The sequence below is a fragment of the Capricornis sumatraensis genome, chromosome 2 (genome assembly GCF_032405125.1).
Source record: "Capricornis sumatraensis isolate serow.1 chromosome 2, serow.2, whole genome shotgun sequence".
In the NCBI taxonomy this organism is placed as follows: domain Eukaryota; kingdom Metazoa; phylum Chordata; class Mammalia; order Artiodactyla; family Bovidae; genus Capricornis; species Capricornis sumatraensis.
In genome coordinates, this window is record NC_091070.1 from 180,469,633 (window position 1) to 180,491,928 (window position 22,296).

Below are 22,296 nucleotides of genomic sequence, written 5' to 3' on the forward strand. Positions count from 1 at the left end.
AGGCTTCAACAGTATGTGACCTGTGACCTTCCAGATGTTCAAGCTGCATTTAGGCAGAGGAACCAGAGATAAAACTGCCAACATCCACTGTATCATTGAAAAAGCAAGAGTTCCAAAAACACATCTACTTCTGCTTTATTGACTACGCCAAAACCTCTTGACAGTGTGGATCACAAAAAAACTGGAAAATTCTTAAACAGATGGGAATACCAGATCACCTTACCTGTCTCCTGAGAAATCTGCATGCAGGTCAAGAAGCAACAGTTAGAACTGGACATGGAATGACAGACTGGTTCAGAATTGGGAAAGGAGTACGTCAAGGCTGTATGTTGTCACCCTGCTTCTTTAACTTATATGCAGAGCACATCATGCAAAATGTTGGGCTGGATGAAGCACGAGTTAGAATCAAGATTGCCAGGAAAAATATCAATAACCTCAGATATGCAGATGACACCACTCTTATGGCAGAAAGCGATAAACTGAAAGAGGAGAGTGAAAAAGCTGGCTCAAAACTCAACATTCAAAAAACTAAGATCATAGCATCTGGTCCCATCACTTCATGGCAAATAGATGGGGAAACAGTGGATTCAGTGACAGACTTTATCTTCTTGGGCTCCAAAATCACTGTAGATAGTGACTGCAGCCATGAAATTAAAAGATTCTTACTCTTTGGAAGAAAAGATATGACAAACCTAGACAGCATATTAAAAAGGAGAGACACTACCTCACCAACAAAGGTCTGTCTAGTCAAAGGTATGGTTTTTCCAGTGGTCATGTATGGATGTGAGAGTTGGACTGTAAAGAAAGCTGAGTGCCAAAGAATTGATGCTTTTGAACTGGTGTTGGAGAAGACTCTTGAGAATCCCTTGGACTGCAAGGAGATCCAACCAGTCCATCCTAAAGGAAATCAGTCCTGAATATTCATTGAAAGTGAAAGTGAAGTCGCTCAGTCGTGTCCGAATCTTTGCGACCCCATGGGCTGTAGCCTACCAGGCTCCCCTGTCCATGGGATTTTCCAGGCAATAGTCCTGGAGTGGATTGCCATTTCCTTCTCCAGGGGATCTTCCCAACCCAGGGATCAAACCCGGGTCTCCCGCATTGTAGACTGTCGCTTTACCATCTGAGCCACCAGGGAAGTCCAATATTCATTGGAAGGACTAATGCTGAAGCTGAAACTCCAAAACTTTGGCCATCTGACGCAAAGAACTGACTGATTGGAAAAGACCCTGATGCTGGGAAAGGTTGAAGGCAGGCAGAGAAGGCAATGACAAAGGATGAGATGGTTGGATCGCATCACCGACTTGATGGACATGTATTTGAACAAGTTCCAGGAGTTGGTGAAAGACAGGGAAGCCTGGCATGCTGCAGTCCATGGGGTAAGAAAGAGTCGGACACAACTGAGTGACTGAACTGACTGACCCTTGTCAAAGTTTCAAGTGGAGAACTGAAAGGAAATGTTCAGTTAAATATAATCAGGTATATCAGAGTACACATTGGTAGAGTAAACGTTTTCTGCATCTGTAAAATCCAAAAAAGAAACTGGATGCCGTAAGAAAGAACTTCTAAGACTCTTCTAGGTTCTGTTCATTAAATCAAAGAATACAATGCGAACACTAAAATAACACTGCAAGTAGGATTTAAGACACAGTACACATATCACCACCAGAAGGATCAAGGCACCAAGCCTTATACCAAGCCTTATATTTACCTGTTTCATTTCCTTAGTACGAACCAAGACACTGTACCTTCCCATCATGGAGTTAAATAGAATATTCCATTATCAGAAATAACAGCTCTTTCTTTTCAGTTTTCCCTTCTCTTTTTCCACAGTAATCCATGAAAATTGAGGTGGAAACTAGATAATTTTGCTAACTTTTGCTGCTTGACTTCCTTTAAACTCTGACCTTAGTCTTACACCCAACTAGGATGCAGAACTAGGAAGTGGTACTTCAACATTATTACTAATCAAACCCACAAACCTACCACACACAAGGCACCATCAGGAAACAGAAAGCTAAAGGACACAGTGCCTATTCTCAAAAAATTTAAAATCTGCTGGAGAGAAAGGAATAAATAAATGAAAAGATAATACCCAGTATTTTAAACTTCTACTTAGCTTTTCATTGTGGTTACTTGTTCAGTTTTTCTTCTCAGATTAAGTCCCAAATAATTATTCTCTTCTGAGAAAATGTTCAATAAATATTCGTAGAACTTGAAGGCAACATTTCTTGATTTTCAGAAGAGATGGATAGTGCCTTGTAGAAACTGGAGGTGGGCAATCTGACCTCCCAAACTGACACCTGAGTCTCATCTATATATGAAGAGGATGCAACTGACCCACTAACTATGGAACGATTCCCTTCTCAGCAAGGATAGTGGAACATTCTTTCACACACTAGCATCACACAGATCAAAATAAGCAGCACAGCCACAAAACAAAAGAGTTCTTCTGACTGGCTGAAACTGAGGGATAAACATCTTCTAGCCAGCTCACAACAGAGAACCAAGTCCAGTACTGCCATGCAGAAGTATGAACATCCATACCCATGGGACATAAAAGGTGGTACTCATATGAAAACAGTAAATTCAAAGTATTAAAGTCAGGAAAATAGATAACCGTATTAATATTATCAGTATGCATCAAAGAGATTTATATAGGGAAAAATGATAATTCATTTTATGTGGAAAGACAGGTAGATAATACAACACATCACATAGATCTTCTAGGCACTAGGAAAGCATCCATAAACAAAACTAACAGAAGTCTCTGCCTCTGAACTCAGATTCTAGTGGGGAAAGATAGACAGGAGGAGAAGTTTCCATGTGGAATAGAGCAGTCAGAGGAGACCCCACTGAGAAGGTGATTGCTGAGCAAAGATGAAAGAGGTGAAGGAATTAGCCATGCCCTGGTCTGAGGAAGAGAGGACAGCCACTGCAATGGTGGAGAGGCCATGTGACTGGAACGGAACGAGCAGAGGGAGCAAGTGGGGAAGGAGGTCACAGCCCTGGGTGTTAAGAGCACAGAGGGCCGACCAAGGCCATCTCGATGACTTTGGCTTCCATGCTGAGTGAAGCAGGGAGCCACTGTGGGGACAGCAATGACATAACCTACATTTTAAATAAGTGAACAAAAACAACAGCTTTAACCTATCACCCTGCATCTTTCCTCTTGGGGTAGCCAACTTCCAATCCAGAGATTCTTTTAAGTGGGCACTGCACAAGGGTCAGAGTTGAATTTCTGCATATCGTCCTGTGCACCCACTTCAAATAGTTTGAGATTTAAGAGCAATAGGAAATTACCCATAAAGTTTGTTCCTGGACTGCTTTCTCATTTTTGGTCATTACCGTTTGATCAGTGTTGCACAACTCAATTTCCTTTTGCATTTGCATAGCTCCCATAAAGTCAAGCTGATCACTAAACTGTGTTCCCCAGAGGGGCTCAGGGGGCCTTCAACAATAAACACATCGCCCTCTAAGTCTAGGCCATCGATGTTCATCATCCTTCAGCATCAAGAAGGAGCTTCATTTCTCCAGCTCAAAGCCATATATCCTTCACTGAAGACCTTCAGTTTTAATCAGTGTTACCTAGGTGATACTTTTTTGCTCTTACAAACAGATGTGATTATGATTCTTTCCACAAAGTTTGTCTCTAACTTAGAAATATAATGTGGGCCTTGTATAATTTAAAATTTTTCTAGTAGTCACATTAAAAAAGGTAAAAAGACACTGGTAAAATTAATATTAATACTTTACTTAACCTAGTATATTCAAAATATATTAAATGACTAATAGAAAAATATTAATAAGACATGTTACATTGCTTTTATGTACTAAGTTTTGAATTCTGGTATGCACTTTACACTTAGAGTATGTTTCAAATCAGACTGGCACATTTTAAGTCCTCAACAGTCGAGTGTGTTGTGGCTTCATCTTAGAACTAGTTTAATATATCAGGATATTGTATTCTAAACTGTTCTGTGGAATACTAATTTTGTGGAATGCTTGTCATATTACATTTTATTAACTCAAGACATATTTTTTCATAGTTCAAAGACTTCAACTAGTAAGTATCTTCGAATCAACTAAAAGTGACAGTACGTAAAATAAACATATGTCCTACAATTGATGGTGCCCTATACATTTTGTGCATATAGCTCTAATGCAAAAAGAAAAAAATTTCCAAATTAAATTTTATGGAAGCTGAGTAAAAGTTAAGCAGGCTTCTTTACTGCAAAACACTGCAGAGCTTTTAATATGTTAACATGAATTGTTAATTTTCAAGAGATATGTAGCTTTTCAAAAACAAAAGCCAAAACAAAACCCTGCCTACAAGATGTTTTTATATCTGAACACCTACTGATGTCTAGTAGGGAACCCTGTTCCACTAAACACAGCATAAGTACTTCCTTACCATGCACTGTAGGAGAAGGACTCCTCGTAGGCTGAAGAAAGGGGTCACTGGAAGCACTGGCTGTGTTCAAAAAAGAACCCAGCAAATCTTGACCTGATGGTTTAGAAGGTGCTCCAAATGGGTCAAAGGTGGCACCTAGAAAACAACAGGAAAAAGGTGTGTCTTTGTCCTATGGGTTCACTCATTCAATAAATATTGGACAGCTGTCACTCTTACAAGGCTCTAAGCCAAATACTTGAAAAGTCAGGATGATGCCTGCCTCATGGGCTGCTCCACAGGCCCATCCTATCCTTAAAACTTCATTCAGGGTTAACAATGAAGCCCAAGGATTTCTGACTACATGTGAATAACCCCTTCTTTGAGGACAAAGGAGAACTCCTGATTTACCTGTAGGATGAACCATACACTCTATAAACAAGGCCCTGTGGGCCTTGGGCGTCTTAGTAACATGAAATAAATCAAGCAAGCTTACAGATTAATAGATAAGTGGTGAAACCATGGCCTGGATCACGAGAGATGATCAATGAATGAACTATGATCATATTCAGTGAATTAGTGAACAAATGCCAGGCACGAGGAGCTTTGCTATTAAGGTGAACAGTAGAAAACCTCACTGACCAGGTTTTGTTTAGTTTTGTGTTTTTAGTGGTCCTGGCATGTTGAAAGTTAAAAAGAAAATGAGTGTGACAAAAACTGAGCTATGTTCTATGAAACGAAATGCTTTCAAAACATTGCTTGCTTACAACTCGGTGCAGATGTAGTAAAATGCGAAAAAGTTTGTGAATGAACCAAGAAAACTACAACAAAGTGGCAGCTGAGGTTTCCAGCAACAACACAATAATAGTATTTTTAAATTTTGTTTATTTATGTTGAGTATGTTGGCTGTTCATTGCTGTGCAGGCTTTTCTCTCATTATGGTGCCTGGGCTCCTCATTACAGCAGCTGCACTTGTGGAGGGCACGTGGGCTTCGACAGTTGCCACGTGTGGGCTCAGTAGTTGCGATTCCTGGGCTCTAGAGCACAGGCTCAACAGCTGTGACACACGGGCTTAGCTGCTTTTGGCATGTGGGATCTTCCCAGACCAGGGATCAAATCCATGTCTTCTTCACTGGCAGGAGAAATCTTAACCACTGGGCCATCAGGGAAGCCCAACAATGCAGTAACTTAATATTGCATCATTTCTTTAGGGTTTATGTTGCCTTTCATAAAGAGTACATCAGCTGATCCTGTCAGCTGTCAGACAGAAGTGATATCATTTTCATTCTACAGACAATAAAACTGAGGTTCAGAGAGCCGAGTTTCTTGCCCATTATCAAGTAAATGATAAGACTGGACTTGTTCAAGTTTTCAGAATTCAAATTCCAGGAATTTCCCAAAGGCATCTCACATTGTTCACAGACGTGAGATAAATGTGATGAAAATGACACAGAGTGGCATATAAATGACTGGGTTTAATTTTGCATTAATGGGCAAGGGAATTAGCTCCCTATAATGAGGCATCACTTCCTAATTTGTAGGTATCAAGCTAATGGGCTGACTGCTTCCTGGAGTAGGAGTGACCTATTCTAGGAATAGATAACTACAGTCAAACAAGTTAATGAATAAACCCCATTCTCAAAACCCAGGGAGGGATATGATCAATATGTGTTCACCTACAACTTCATTGGCATAATGCTCTCCTAATGTCTGCTGGGCAGTAGATCAGCCTTACATGGCAGCAATGAATCAACTATACATCAGGCACTCTGTTACATGATGTGTATCATTTAGCTCATTTGACACTAACCAAACGTTATCCCTTCTATAAAATGAGAATACTGAGATTTATAGAATATCTGCAAGCGGACACCTAACTTTGACGTCCACCAGTAGAGAATGCTAAAATCTTCTCACTATTACTTGGTACCCTTTTAATACCAACCTATGTTAAATTAGGCTTCCCTGGTGGCTCAGATGTTAAAAGAGTCTGCCTGCAAAAGTCAAAAAGTTGTGGATGGCCAGCCACAAGAAGGGTTGAGTCTGGCAATGAGCGGAGTGAAGCGGACTGAGCCTCATGGGGCTCAAACTCTATATCTGGCACCAACTGCTCCACTTCATCAGCTGTGCTGCTGGCAGGAGCCCGTTAGATATATCTTAAATTAATTAGGTGCTTCTCTGCACAGGAAAAATGTATTCAGAAAACTACAGTTCCAAGAAGGCATTACAGGAAAACAGGGAAAGCTCGGGAGTCAAATGACCTAGTTTTGGACCTGGGGACTCGCTATATAAAAGTACATTACTAATTTGACTCTAAGCCTCTGTTTCCTCAACTAGAAAATGGAGATAACAATAGCACCTTATTTACTGTGTTTTTATAAAGACTGAATTCATGGCTGGTGTTAAATTACATGTTTGGCAAATAGTGCTGCTGCTACTGCTGCTAAGTCGCTTCAGTCGTGTCCGACTCTGTGCGACCCCATAGACGGCAGCCCACCAGGCTCCCCCATCCCTGGGATTCTCCAGGCAAGAACACTGGAGTGGGTTGCCATTTCCTTCTCCAATTCATGAAAGTGAAAAGTGAAAGTGAAGTCGCTCAACCATGTCCGACTCTTCGCGACCCCATGGACTGCAGCCTACCAGGCTCCTCCGTCCATGGGATTTTCCAGGCAAGAGTACTGGAGTGGGGTGCCATTGCCTTCTCCGGGCAAATAGTGAGTACCCCACAAATATTGCTGTTATTATTAATAACAATTCATCAATCTACACCTCCAAGCAGAAATAAGTAAAGCAGCTGAGGGATTGAAGCCTTAAAAAAAACAGTAAGGGTGATGAACTCAAATATTCTTTCTTAGACTGTCCTACCAAAATGGACAGTATTTCTATTTCCTCTTGTGGTTCCCACTGACATGAAGATACAGACCTTCTGGAGACTTTCAGGGAGATCAGAGAAGTCTAGACTATGAGGAAAGTTCGATTCCACCTGCTTGGCCCAAAAGTTATAATTCAGTCCTGAGAGGTACAGCACAATATGGAAACAATTACCTTCTCCTGCTCTCAGTGTTGGCGATGCAGAGGTGGAGGTGGCAGATCGGCGTGGTGTGGACTGGGTGGATGCAGGCCCACTCGGGTGAAACACATCATCCACCCCTGACTGTCCAGACTGGACGGGACCGGCTGCACCTCCGCCTCCAAACAGGTCACTCAGAAGTTCGGAATTGGAGGGAGGAGCTGCCGGCGAAGAGAAGTTCTTACTCACTGCAGACCCTTCTAGACCCAGAAGATCCACATCCTCAGGGGGTGCAGGGGCAGCTGGCTCCTGCTGCTTTTTGCTGGGCTTTCTGGCTGCGTGAGGTTTGTCACCATTGGCGTTGCCATGTGGGCTGGACAGCGTCAGAAGTTCATCATCTGACTGCTCACTCTCCTGATTCACTAGGGCGGCGTGGTCCTCCTCGCAGAATGACTTCTCTGATTTCTGATCTAAGGAAGGCCAGTATGCCAGAAACAGTCAGTCACCAGCCACAGAATTACTGCTTTTGGTTAGAGTCTACACACTTAACTTCAGAAAGAGAGAAAGAGCAGCCTGAAAAAAACAATGCTTTTAGACTCTTACTGATGGCAAACTTGATGTATTTCACATAACATTCAATTACTATCTGATGAGCATTTGAGAGGAATATAGCATAGGCGTGAAGACCAAAAACTTTAGAATCAGCCCAAGTTTGAATCTCATCTCTGCTACCTACTGGCTCTGTGACACTGAAAACGTGGCTTTACTTCTCTGTGCCTTGGTTTTTCCCTCTGCAAAATGGGAGTAGTAAATAGAACCTAGCTCCCATTGAGTGTTGTGAAAATTACATGAGATTCGATATGGAAAGTGCTCAGATCAATAGTAAGTAGTACTTAAGTGGTTTTTCTTATTTTTAAAATTACTACTCTCACCACCCTCTTTTTCTTCCCAGCACTATGCTAGGTGCTTTGAAAAAAAAACAAAACATTGTTTCCTGGTCCTTGCTGCCCCCTCTCATGGTCTTTTTCTTCTTCCAATGACCTGCAGCCAAAAGCAGGGCCTTTCTCCCACAGTCTGGAGCAGAAGTGAACCCCATGCCTAGTAAGTGACCAGAGGGAATGGCTCTGGCATAAGGATGGCCCTTACACCAACTGGGAGGAGCTACTTTCAGCATAAAATGGGCAGCAGGAAAGATGTCCAGCAGGAAAGTCCTTTCTTCTGAGGAAGGAATGAAGAGGCTGGTGAGTGACATCCCAGGCCCTCCGTGGGGTAGATGGCCCTATGGAACTTCGTCTACTGCCAGGTTGACCCTGTTCCAAACCAAGTGCAGATTCACATCCCTCCTTCCCTGGTTCTGAAATGCAAAAAGCTGTGAAAAACTAAAGGTTTCCCTGCGTTTGTGGAAAAATCTGACTGGAACTGACGTGAAAGTTACTTATAAATGTCTTCATTGATTTCACTCAGGGCTATGAGTTATGTTTCACTGCAGACATTTTTTTTCTTTTTCTTTTTTTATTGAAGGAAAATTGCTTTACAGAATTCTGTTGTTTTCTGTCAAACTTCAACATGTATCAGCCATAGGTATACATATATCCCCTGCCTTTTGAACCTCTCTCCCATCTCCCTCCTCATCCCACCCCTCTAGGTTGATACAGAGCCCCTGTTTGAGTTTCCTGAGCCACACAGCAAATTCCCATTGGCTATCTATTTTACATATGGTAATCCAAGTTTCCCTGTTACTCTTTCCATATATCTCGCCCTCTCCTCCTCTGTCCCCATGTCCATAAGTCTATTCTCTATGTCTGTTTCTCCACTGCTGCCCTATAAATAAATTCTTCAGGACCATTTTTCTAGATTCTGTATATGTGCATTAGAATATGATATTTATCTTTCCGACTCACTTCACTCTGTATGATAGGTTCCAACCACCTCATCGGAACTGACTCAAATGGGTTCCTTTTTATGGCCTGAGTAATATTCCATTGTGTATATGTACCACAAATTCTTTATCCATTCATCTGTCGATGGGCATCTAGGTTGCTTCCATGTTCTAGCTATTGTAAATAGTGCTGCAATGAACATTAGGATACATGCGTCTTTTTCAATTTTGGTTTCCTCAGGGTATATGCCTAGGAGTGGAATTTCTGGGTAACATGGTGGTTTTATTCCTAGTTTTTTAAGGAATCTCCATACCATCTTCCAAAGTAGCTGTATCAATTTACATTCCCACCAACAGTGCAAGAGCATTCCTTCTCCACACCCTCTCCAGCATCTATGTTTGTAGACTTTTTGATGATAGCCATTCTGACTGGTGTGAGGTGATATTTCATTGTAGTTTTGATTTGCATTTCTCTAATAATGAGTGGTGTTGAGCATCTTTTCATGTTTGTTAGCCATCTGTATGTCTTCTTTGGAGAAATGTCTGTTTAGATCTTTTTCCCACTTTTTAATTGGGTTGTTTTTCTGGCATGAACTGCTTGTATATTTTGGAAATTAATCCTTTGTCAGTTGTTTCATTTGCTGTTATTTTCTCCCATTCTGAGGGTTGTCTTTTCACCTTGCTTATAGTTTCCTTTGCTGTGCAAAAGCTTTTAAGTTTAATCAGGTCCCACTTATTTACTTTTGTTTTTATTTCCATTACTCTAGGAGGTGGGTCATAGAGGATCTTGCTTTATATTATCCAGTGTTCTGCCTATGTTTTCCTCTTAAGAGTTTTATAGTTTCTGGTCTTACATTTAGGTCTTTAATCTTTTTTGAGTTTATTTTTGTGTATGGTGTTAGGAAGTGTTCTAATTTCATTCTTTTACATGTAGCTGTCCAGTTTCCCCAGCACCATTTATTGAAGAGGCTGTCTTTGCCCCATTGTATATTCCTACCTCCTTTGCCAAAAATAAGGTACCCATAGGTGCATGGGTTTACTTCTGGGCTTTCTATCTTATTCCATTGGTCTATATTTCTGTTTTTGTGCCAGTACCATACTGTCTTGATGACTGTAAGTTTGTAGTATAATCTGAAGTCAGGATGGTTGATTCCTCCAGCTCTATTCTTCTTTCTCAAGACAACTTTGGCTATTTGGGGTCTTTTGTGTTTCCATATGAATTGTGAAATTTTTTGTTCTAATTCTGTGAAAAATTCCATTGGTAATTTGATAGGGATCACATTGAATCTGTGGATTGCATTTGGTAGTATAGTCATTTTGACAATATTGATTCTTCCTACCCAGGAACATGGAATATCTCTCCATCTGTTTATATCATCTTTGATTTCTTTCATTAGTGTCTTATAATTTTCTGTGTATAGTTCTTTTGTCTCTTTAGGTAAGTTTAGTCCTAGACATTTAATTCTTTTTGTTGTAATGGTAAATGGGATTGATTCCTTAATTTACTCTTTCTGATTTTTCATTGTTAGTATATAGAAATACAAGTGATTTCTGTGTATTGACTTTATATCCTGAAACTTTGCTAAATTCACTGATTAGCTCTAGTAATTTTCTGATACTATCTTTAAGGTTTCCTATGTACAGTATCATGTCATCTGCAAACAGTGAGATTTCACCACTTCTTTTCTGATCTGGATTCTTTTTATTTCTTTTTCTTCTCTGATTGCGGTAGCTAGGACTTTCAGAACTATGTTGAATAATAGTGGTGAAAGTGGACACCCTTGTCTTGTTTCTGATCTTAGGGGGAATGCTTTCAGTTTCTCAACATTGAGAATAATATTTGCTGTAGGTTTATCATATATGTCCTTTACTATGTTGAGGTAGGTTCCTTCTATGTCCATTTTTTGAAGAGTTTAAACCATAAATGGGTGTTGAATTTTGTCAAAGGCTTTTTCTGCATTTATTGAGATTATCACATGACTTTTATCTTTCAGTTTGTTAATATGGTGTAGAGTCTTTGCATTCTTGGAATAACTCAACTTGATCACAGTATGTATATGAGCTTTTTGATGTGTTACTGAATTCTGTTTGCTAAAATTTTGTTGAGGATTTTTGCATCTATGTTCTTCAGTGATATTGGCCTGTAGTTTTCATTTTTTGTGTTGTTTCATCTGGTTTTGGTATCAGGGTGATGGCAGCCTTATAGAATGAGGTTGGAAGTGTTCTTTCCTCTGCAATTTTTTGTAAGAGTTTTAGAAGGATAGGCATTAGCTCTTCTCTAAATGTTTGACAGAATTTTCCTGTGAAGCCATCTGGCCCTGGGCTCTTGTTTTTGGGGAGATATTTGATCACAGCTTCAATTTCTGTGCTTATAATTGGGTTGTTCATAATTTCTATTTCTTCCTGGTTCAGTCTTGGAAGATTGAACTTTTCTAATAATCTGTCCATTTCTTCCACATTATCCATTTTATTGCCATAGAGTTGTTGATAATAGTCTCTTCTAATCCTTTGTATTTCTGCATTGTCTATTGCAACCTCTCCTTTTTCATTTCTAATTTTGTTGATTTGATTCTTTTTTTTTTTTTGATGACTCTGGCTAAAGGTTTGCCAATTTTGTTTATCTTCTCAAAGAACTAGCTTTTGGTTTTATTAATTTTTACTATTGTTTCTTTCATTTCTTCTTCATTTATTTCTGCTTAGATCTTTATGATTTCTTTCCTTCTAATTTTTGGGGGGTTTTGTTCTTTCTTTTCCAGCTGTTTTAGGTGTAAAGTTAGGTTGTCTATTTGATGTGCTTCTTATTTCTTGAGGTAGGATTGTATTGCTATAAACTTCCCTCTTAGAACTGGTTTTGCTGCCTCCCATAGGTTTTGAGTTGTTGTGTTTTCATTGTATTTGTCTCTTGAAATTTTTTCATTTCCTTTTTGATTTCTTCAGTAACCTGTTGGTTATTTAGAAATGTGTTGTTTAATTTCCATGTGTTTGTGTTTCTTACAGCTTTTTTTCTTATAATTGATATCTAGTCTCATACTCTGTGATTGGAGAAGATGCTTGCTATGATTTCAATTTTCTTAAATTAATTGAGGTTTGATTTGGGACCCAAAATGTGGTCTATCCTGGAGAATGTTCCATGTGCACTTGAGAAGAAGGTGTATTCTTCTGCATTTGGATGGAACTGTCCTGAAGATATTAATGAGATCCATCTCATCTAATGTGTCATTTAAGACTTATGTTTCCTTATTAATTTTCTGTTTTGATGATCTGTCCATTGGTGTGAGTGGAGTGTTAAAGTCTCCCGCTATTATTGTTACTGTCAATTTCTCCTTTATGTCTGTTACTATTTGTCTTATATATGGAGGTGCTCTTATGTTGGGTGCATAAATATTTACAATTGTTGTGTCTTCCTCTTGCATTGATCCCTTGATCATTACAGAGTGTCCTTCCTTATCTCTTGTAATATTCCTTATGTTAAGGTCTATTTTTTCAGATAGGAGGATTGCTACTCCAGCTTTCTTTTGCTTTCCATTTGCATGGAATATATTTTTCCTTCCTCTCACTTTCAGTCTATATATGTCTTTAGGTCTGAAGTAGGTTTCTTGTAGACTATTTATGGGTCTTGTTTTTGTATCCATTCAACCAGTCTGTGTCTTTTTGTTGGAGCATTTAATCCATTTACATTTAAAGTAATTATCATGTTCCTATTGTCATTTTCTTGATTGTTTGGGGTTGATTTGTAGATCCTTTTTCTTCTCTTGTATTTCTTGACTATGTAAGTCCCTTTAACATTTGTTGTAAAGTTGGTTTGGTGGTACTGTATTCTCTTAACTTTGGCTTGTCTGAAAAGCTTTTTATTTTTCCATCAATTTGGAATGAGATCCTTTCTGGGTACAGTAATCTTGACTGTAGATTTTTCCCTTTCAGTACTTTAAATATATCCTGCCATTCCCTTCTGGCCTGCAGAGTTTCTGCTGAAAGATCAACTGTTAAGTGTGTGGGGTTTCCCCTGTATGTTAGTTGTCGCTTCTCCCTTGCTGATTTTAATATTCTTTGTGTTTAGTCTCTGCTAGTTTGATTAGTATGTGTCTTGGCATGCTTCTTCTTGGGTTTATCCTGTATGGGACTCTTTGTGCCTCAGACTTGATTGACTATTTCCTTTTCCATGTTGGGGAAATTTTCAACTATAATCTCTTCAAAATTTTTACCTTATTCTGCTCTTCAGAAGTTATTTCCACCATTTTATCTTCCAGCTCACTGATTCGTTCTTCTGCTTCAGATACTCTGCTATTGATTCCTTCTAGAGCTTCTTAAATGTCAGTAATTGCGTTGTCTGTCTCTGTATGTTTATTCTTTAATTCTCCTAGGTCTTTATTAATTGACTCTTGCATTTTATCCATTCTGTTTTCAAGTTTTTGATCATTTTTACTATCATTACTATGAATTCTTTTTCACATAGTTTGCTTATTTCCTCTTCATTTATTTGGACTTCTGTGTTTCTAGTTTGTTCCTTCCTTTGCATAGTATTTCTCTCCCTTCTCATTATTATTTTTTTTAACTTATTGTGTTTGAGGTCTCCTTTTCCCAGGCTTGAAGGAAAGTTGAATTCTTTCCTTGTAGAAGGTTGAATTCTTTCTTCCTTTTTGTTTCTGCCCTCCTAAGGTTGGTCCAGTGGTCTGTGTAAGCTTTATATAGGGAGAGATTTGTGCTGAGTTTTTGTTTGTTTGTTTTTCCTCTGATGGGCAAGGCTGAGTGAGGTGGTAATTCTGTCTGCTGATGATTGGGTTTGTATTTTTGTTTTTTTGTTGTTTAGGTGAGGCATCCTGCACAGGGTGCTACTGGTGGTTGGGTGATGCCAGGCCTCGTATTCAAGTAGTTTCCCTTGGGTGACTTCTCCCTATTTGACACTCCCTAGGGTTAGTTCTCTGGTACTCTAGGGTCTTGGAGTCAGTGCTCCCACTCCAAATGCTCAGGGCTTGATCTCCAATGTCAGAAACTTTATCAGGGGCAGTGGGGCCAACAGAGAGTACCAGGATCTCAGTGTTTGACTTTTCTACTTTTCTAATGTTTCACCTCCCCGAATTTCACAATATAGCCATTTCCTTGCAAACCAGAAGGGAAGATCCTTGAGCACTGGGGATATCCTTGTTTCTCTAGCACCTATTACAATGTTTGGTCCATTGCAAAAGCTCAATGTGTGATCTGGTCTGCCTAAAGCTAGGACACCTACAGCAGCAACTTTTTCCAGCTCCCCACTGCAGACATTTTAACATGTTTAATGACATGCTGTTGTCTGAGATACACTCAGGGGTGTTAAGTAATATGTAGTTTATGTATCATACTGCCTTTCTAACGTGCAAAAAATTCTGCATTCCTAAATCTGGCTCTGTGCAGTTCAGTTAAAAGACTGTGCATTTGTGCTAAACCTATTTTATAGCCTGACAAGAAGATTTCTCAAGCACTTACTAAAATAGCAGAGGAAAGTAAAAGTGAAGTTTATTAAAAGTTCTTATGTGAAGAAGCAAGACGAAGGAGAAACCAAAAGGGGACTGGGAAATCTACCTGCTATCTAGATTTCATTGGGTTTTCCCATTTTTAAAATGTTTTTAGTCCCAATTCTCAGTAGAAAATTCTGAAAGAATCTAAAAAGTGTGGATATATGTACAACAGATTCACTTTATTGTATACCTGAAAACAACACAACATTGTAAATCAACTATTTCCCAATAAAAATTTAAAAAAAAGAAAATTCTGAAAGTAAACCTTTCAATTCAAAGGAATTCTATAAATAACTTTTTCATCACACATTGAAAACTCTGTGTAGGCAATGGGAATAGTGTGTTACATTGACACGGAAAGGACAGACAACCAAGAAGATTTTAAGTACACTATCACCAGAGGCAGTTTCCTACCCCTTCCTTAAGAAAATCCTTACCATGGAATTCCACATTCAATCTTGCAGTTAACTTCAGCAAACTCTAAAGCAAAGGGCTATCAATCAGAATACCAATGCTAATCTACTGGGAGCTGCCCAAAGTTTCATGCTGGGAAAAATTCTAAATATATCTCCAGGTTCTGCAAAAAAGGATATTGTGATCAAGTCCAACCTCTGTCAAGGTTTTTAAAGCAAGTAGCAGAGATATATAGGTAGTGTTTGCCTTCCCTGCACTAGGGAAGCTCAGCTCTGCTCTGCTAGTGGTCAAAGCCTGGGCAGCGTGGAGGTGGGTGTTGCCAGATTTTGTATTTTTGGAGAATTTAGTTAAGGGCGTGAGATAGAGATCTTTGCTAATTTTGCATGTGTGTCAGCAGTGTAAATGGAGATCCTAGAAAATACCATGATTATTCATAAGCCCAGTGCTGTGATCTAAAACAATGCATAATAGAAAAGGTAGAATTCAGCTTAAAATGGCCTTTTGCATCAGTCTAATAGCATCCATGGAGTTCAGAGTAGGAAAGCTGCCTCATATGGAAAAGGAATGAGTGGGAAGAATGTGAAATAACATGTTAGACAGATGACTTCTAAGTGTTGTTTTTACTTTAGACTGTTTCAAGGACTAATCATTTTTATAGAAGAACCATGTGATTTAACCACCTAACCATGTAACTTAAAGAAATGCTTGGAAATAAATACCTTGCCAGCAGAGAGTGGAAAAGAAGCCACCTTGCCCAAAATGTCTGGGATTATCTGGAGGGATATCTATCGGAGCCTGTCCTGCAAGACAAAAGACATCAAGGAAACAAAGGAAATAAATCAGTGAGATAAATAACACAGAGGCTTCATTCTGAAAACTAAACCACCGGATGACTCATACCTCCTAAGACCAGAGTATCTTGATGCTCCTGGTGAGAAGAGAAGAGGATGCTGGGGTTGACATCTTTTGTGCAGTAATGTTCCCATGGTGGGGTTAGCTCCATCACTTTGTCGTGTGGCTGTAGTTCTACATCCAGAGTTACCTGAAATAGCTGAGGATATTTTTCTGGTACATCACATGCATCCAACTCAGGCCTAAATAGGAATTTAGAAGAATAAGGTCAGTGAAAAACAATGGAACCAGTATGATGTTCAGTGCAGAAACCATTGTAGATGGATTCTGAGGTTCACTCTGAGACTCATTTCTAACGAAAAATCGACCATTAGCACATAAGAGACTTTACTGTTCTGAGCCTCGGTTCCCTCATCGAGATAAAAGAGGAGAAGAATGTCTACTTATAGAATTTAGATACTACTGCTTGTGAAAGCAATCTAGATAGCAGGGCGGATATACCCTGACAGTGTACACTGGCATGTCCAAATCAGTTGTTGAAATAGTGAAAAAGGCTCACAGCCACCATCCTGAGCTCTTGAATGTCTACTCCTAACCTGGCTCTAGCAACTCCCACCTATCACCCCAGTTTCAGCCGCTCTCATGGGTCCCCTAGACTACACTATAATACAGCAACTAATATCTGATGCAGAGGTCCTGGGGGACCCTGCTTCAGTGCTACAACCAGGCATCCATTCTGATGGGTCTTTGTTGGTTCCATTTCCTTCCCTGTTGCAAAACACAAACAGATACACAGATGCAAAGGATGACCATACTGAAACTCTGTTCCTTCTCTGCTCACTTCTGCTCCCCGACAAGGTATTTCAGATCTTTTTAAGTCTGACCCATTTGTGTTTATGACAAATTACATCCAACTGAGAGTTGTAAAATACAACCAGCCTCCGGTATGTTGCTAAGCCACAGGCACAGGATTTGGGGTGAGGGGGAAGCTGTCACATGGGCACTAATTGCTGGCACTAACTGCCAGCATTTCACAGCTCCTTGGATTGAAAAGGCAGTTTGGCCCAAGTAGCACTCACTTGGTGAACTTTAAAACTGTTGTGTCCAGTGGAATGAATCCAGTATGAAACTGAAGCTGAAATATTTGAGTGTTGGTCACCTAAAAAATACAAAAGCAGCACATTACAATCAATCAGTGAAAAGGGAACCAGATCAAATGATTATATTTGGGGGAGTCATACATCATCAACTGCTTCTCTATCTGCACTTTGAATTTTTAGTTTACTAGTTACTTTGAAGTTTACTATGAATATTAAACAACCTCATTTGGCTCTAGCCCAGCTTCACTTTCAACCTCTCCTCTCCGTGAATTCTTTTGTGGCAAGCCATTCCCTCATCTCTGAGACCCTACGTTCCTACACCTTGCCATACTTTGACTCATCTCATTCCTTCTGTCCAGGATGCCCCTGTTCCAACCTGATGAACTAATCCTTCAAGATCCATCTTCACATCTTCTGTAGCCTTTCTGAGCCACCACTGGATAGAATAAACTGCTACCTTTATCCTCTGTAATGATAGTGGATACTCATACACGTGTGAATTTCCCCTGAACTCCTAAAAGGCAGTCTTACTTTTGTCAGTCCTAAGCCCCTAGGCAATGACTGGCATAGAACATGTACTTAGCAAATACTTGATGAATTAAAATACGAACATTTGCTATGAACATTAGGGTGCATATATATTTTCAAATTAGTGTTTTCATTTTCTTCAGACAGATACCCAGGTGTGAAATTGCAGGATCAGTTGGATAGTATCACTGACTCAATGAACATGAGTTTGAGCAAACTCCAAGAGATAGTGAAGGACAAGGAAGCCTGACGTGCTGCAGTCCATGGGGTCACAAAGAGTCAGACACAACTTAGTGACTGAACAACAACAACAACATGGTAGCTCTACTCTTCACTTGAGGGGGAGGGAAACGCTATATTGCTTTCCATATTGCTGTAGCAACTTACATCCCCACCAACTGTGTATTGCTGCTGCTAAGCCACTTCAGTCGTGTCTGACTGTGTGTGACCCCATAGACGCAGCCCACCAGGCTCCCCCGTCCCTGACATTCTCCAGGCAAGAACACTGGAGTGGGTTGCCATTTTCTTCTCCAATACATGAAAGTGAAAAGTGAAAGGGAAGTCGCTCAGTCGTGTCCAACTCTTCACAACCCTAGGGTTCCCTTTTCTCCACATCATTGCCACAGTAACACTTGTTATTTCTTGTCTTTTTGACAATAGCCATTCTATTCTGATGGGTGTGAGGTGATATCTCAGCGTGGTTTTGATTTGCATTTCCCTGATGATTAGTGATGTTGAGCATCTTTTCATGAGTCTGTTGGCCATCTGTATGTTTCTTTGAGGGGAAAAAAATGTCTGTTTAGGTCTTGTGCCCATTTTTTAATTGGATTGTTTGTTTTCTTAATATTGAGTTCATAGCAGTATTATTCACAATAGATATGGAAGCAATCTGAGTGCCCATTGACAGATGAATGAATAATGTGATAATATGTTAACCATATACATATATATATGTTTATATATATACACACATACACATATATATATTTATATAGCATATATATACAACATATATGATTACTCAGCCATAAAAAAGAATAAAATCTTGCCATTTGTAGCACCGTGCATGGACCTGAAGGGTATTATGCTTAGTGAGGTAAGTCAGAGAGAGAAAGATAAATACTGTATGCTTTCCCTCATATGTGGACCATAGAAAACAAAACAAATGAACAAATAAAACAGACTCACACACACATGGAACAAACCAGTGGGTGTCACAGGGGAGAAAGGTGAAATAGGTGAAGGAGATTAAGAGATACAAATTGCCAGTTATAAAATAAAGTCACAAGAATGTAGTATATGGCACACTAGGGAGCATAGTCAATATTTTATAATAACTCTGTATGGTGTATAATCTATAAAAATAACAAATCACTATGCTGGACACTTGAAATAATGTAACATTTTAAGTCAACTGTACTTCAATACATAATTTTTAATGCAATTAATTGTTGTGTCATTTGTGATATCCCAACAGTGGCAATAACTCAAATGGTCACCAAATGATGAAGGGATGAATAAAAGCTATATAACCATAAAACGGAATATTGTCTAGCTATGTAAAGTACTGATATAGCAAGGATGAACCTTGAAAACATTAGGCTAAGTGAAAGAAGCCAGTCACAAAAGAGCATACATTGAATGGCTCCATTTATATGAAATGTCTAATATAGGCAAATCCATAGAAATAGAAAGTAGATTCCTGGTTGCCTAGGGGATGGGAGAGGAGGAATGGACTGCTGCTAATTAGTGTCTGCTAATATACATAGAGTTTCCTTTGTGGGTGATGAAAACGTTTGGGAATCAGACAGCAGTGCTGCACAACTCTTTGACAATACTAAAAATAAGAGCACTGCATACTTCAAAAGGGTGAATTTTATATTAAATTTATTTCAATTGAACAAATGTAGCTACTTAATCCCACGTTCTTAACAGAGATATCTCCTCTCACAGTGATCCAAATAGGGCACTGTAAAGAAGCACAGGTTGCTACAGAGCAAGATTTGCTCTTCAGTTTCAGGGCAACACCATCTGGGCTAGTCGCCACTTCCAAGTCTTAGTTTTCTCCCCTGTAGAATGAGGGCAATGGGCATAAGTATTTTTGTTGTTGTTGTTTTCTTTTTTTTTTATTGAAGTATAGTTGATTTAGAATGTTGTGTTAATTTCTGCTGCATAGCAAAGTGATTCAGATATAGATACAGAGAGAGAGATATAGATATATACACACACACACACACATTCTTTTTTATATTCTTTCCCATCATGGTTTATCACAGGGTATTGAATATAGTTCCCTGTGGTATTCAGTAGGACACTGTTTATCTATTCTATATACAATAGTTTGCCTCTGTTAACCACAAACTCCTAATCCATCTCTCTCTCTCCCTTGACAACCATGAGTCTGTTCTCTCCATGAGCCTGTCTGTGTTTTGTGGATAAGCTCATTTGTATCATATTTTAGATTCCATATATAAGTGATGTGTGCATGCTAAGTCGCTTCAGTCATGCCTGACTCTTTGCAACCCTATCAACTGTAGCCCTCTGCAACCCTATCAACTGTAGCCCTCGAGGATCCTCTCTGTCCATGGGATTCTCCAGGCAAGAATACTGGAATGGGTTGCCATGCCCTCCTTCAGGGGCTCTTCCTGACCCAGGGATTTAACCCAAGTCTCTTATGTCTCCTGCATTGGCAGGTGGGTTCTTTACCACGAGTGGCACCTGGGAAGCCCAAATAAGTGATAGCACATGGTATTTGTCTTCCTCTTTCTGACTTACTTTAGTATGATAATCTCTAATTCCATCCATGTTGCTGCAAATGGCATTACTTGATGGTTTTTATCTGAATAATACTCCATTGTATTGTATGTATATATGCACAAACAACATTTTCTTCATCCATTCATCTATTGATGGATATATACATCATTTCCGTAAGTAATCTTTAAATGTTTTTTCTAATTCTAAAACCAGAAGTTATTCAAGCCCAAAGTGATATAGAAAAAATCCTGAAATGCTCCTATTAAAGGGTCAGCTGAACTTAAGTCATGATTCTTTCTGAAACCATACCTTAGCCTGTAGCCGGCTTCCAATTGTTGACCTCAAGTGATACATGGAAACAACCACATCTCCTTGCACAGTGATGCTCAAAGGAATGAAGATTTTTCCATCTTGGACACGGTACTCCCTTTAAACAGAGACAAAAACATACTGAAAGAGAGTCTAATTTGGCACAATAACACAGATTTACAGGTACAGTCCTCTGTGATTCTGGTCAAAGCATCTGTTTGTGCAGGCCTGAACCCAGGAACTATTTCCTCACTTAAGCAAAGTTAGGAGCACAGTCTATGCCAACTGGATGCAAACTGGTTCTGCCATGAGATGCCACTGGTCTTCTGCCAGGTCTTCTCTCTCCATCCCATCCTGATTTCTAGATCAATCAATTGCCCATTAGCAGAAATCACTCTCTTCAAATATGGGTAGTCTTAATGTATTTACCTTTCCCTAATTGTAAATTTATGGTAAGAACAGAGAGAGAGAACAAAAACTTCAACGGAGATCAATATAGAAATAGCAGTGAAATACTCTGTGAAGGTCCTGAATAGCAATCTTGAAATTCAATCTATTTCAAATTAACTTCACTTCCTGTTATCATACAGTCCCTTTTCTCCACATCCCCTACCACCTCCCATTGGCACCTGCTCTTTATTATAGGTTCTGAAACATTTTAGTTACATCACCATCCAGTTGCTCACATAGAAACCTCATTCATTCCCAATTCCTCCATTATCCTCACCAATTATTATCAAGGTCATCTCCTTCTTAAACATCCAGGCCTTCTGCCCACACCACTTTCTTAACCCTCATTATAACTCATGTGAGTCCCTTAGCTTGTATCACCACCTGAAGGGGGCTACAGCATCCCTTGATTTAACTGTGCTTTTCCATGATTACCACCTATGTTGAACATTTTTTTAAATTACCAGCCATTTCACAATGATACAGTCCTCAAAGGAAGAATAGGATCCAACTTACACAGGAATGGAGCAGTTCACAAGGAGAAATGAAGAAAGGCATCACGACTTACTTCATTCGTTCAAAATCTGCACAGGTTGTATATATTTTGGTTTCTCCAATCAGTACATCACAGTAAGGGCGACATCCATTTCTTTGTTTGTTGAAAAAAGGAACTGGACTGACAGTGATCGACTTAATTGTGAGAGGCTTGAAGTGAGGGCGGTAGGGTTTGTCTGCTAAGAGGTCACACATGTAGCCCAGGTACCTAAAACACAAGACTGACATTCTGTTGGTGCCGACAACACCAGAAGAAATAAGCAATCAATTTGCTATAAAGTTTATTCTCATACATGATTAACCTACAGTAAAAAATTTACTGTGTTAGCCCTTAAACGTTAACTGGCAAAAGAGAAATGCTGCCAATAATTTAGGAAAGCTTTTATCTAATGACACTGCTGCACTTCCCTCCAAAGATCTCATAGTGGGATATTTATTAAATGAAAAAAGTTTATGGGAGCTTTACACTAGCGCAATATTTGATCTAGCAGATTAAATTTATTATCAGCTGAAGGCAGGCTTTGGGGGAAAAGTCAGAATTTATCATCAGAAGCAATTTTTTT

General features: G+C 39.4%; 1 protein-coding gene across 1 annotated transcript in view; it reads right to left on the reverse strand.

Moving 5' to 3' along the window:
• DNAJC6 (DnaJ heat shock protein family (Hsp40) member C6) overlaps nt 1–22,296 on the reverse strand; it is a 107,608-nt gene that overhangs the window by 16,171 nt on the left and 69,141 nt on the right. The window contains exons 7-13 of the mRNA XM_068965856.1: nt 21,747–21,941; nt 20,729–20,846; nt 17,114–17,193; nt 16,083–16,276; nt 15,902–15,982; nt 7,433–7,867; nt 4,412–4,546 (exon numbers count right to left, since the gene is read on the reverse strand). Of these exons, the coding sequence (XP_068821957.1) occupies nt 4,412–4,546; nt 7,433–7,867; nt 15,902–15,982; nt 16,083–16,276; nt 17,114–17,193; nt 20,729–20,846; nt 21,747–21,941 (1,238 nt within the window). The remainder of the gene's footprint in view (nt 1–4,411; nt 4,547–7,432; nt 7,868–15,901; nt 15,983–16,082; nt 16,277–17,113; nt 17,194–20,728; nt 20,847–21,746; nt 21,942–22,296) is intronic.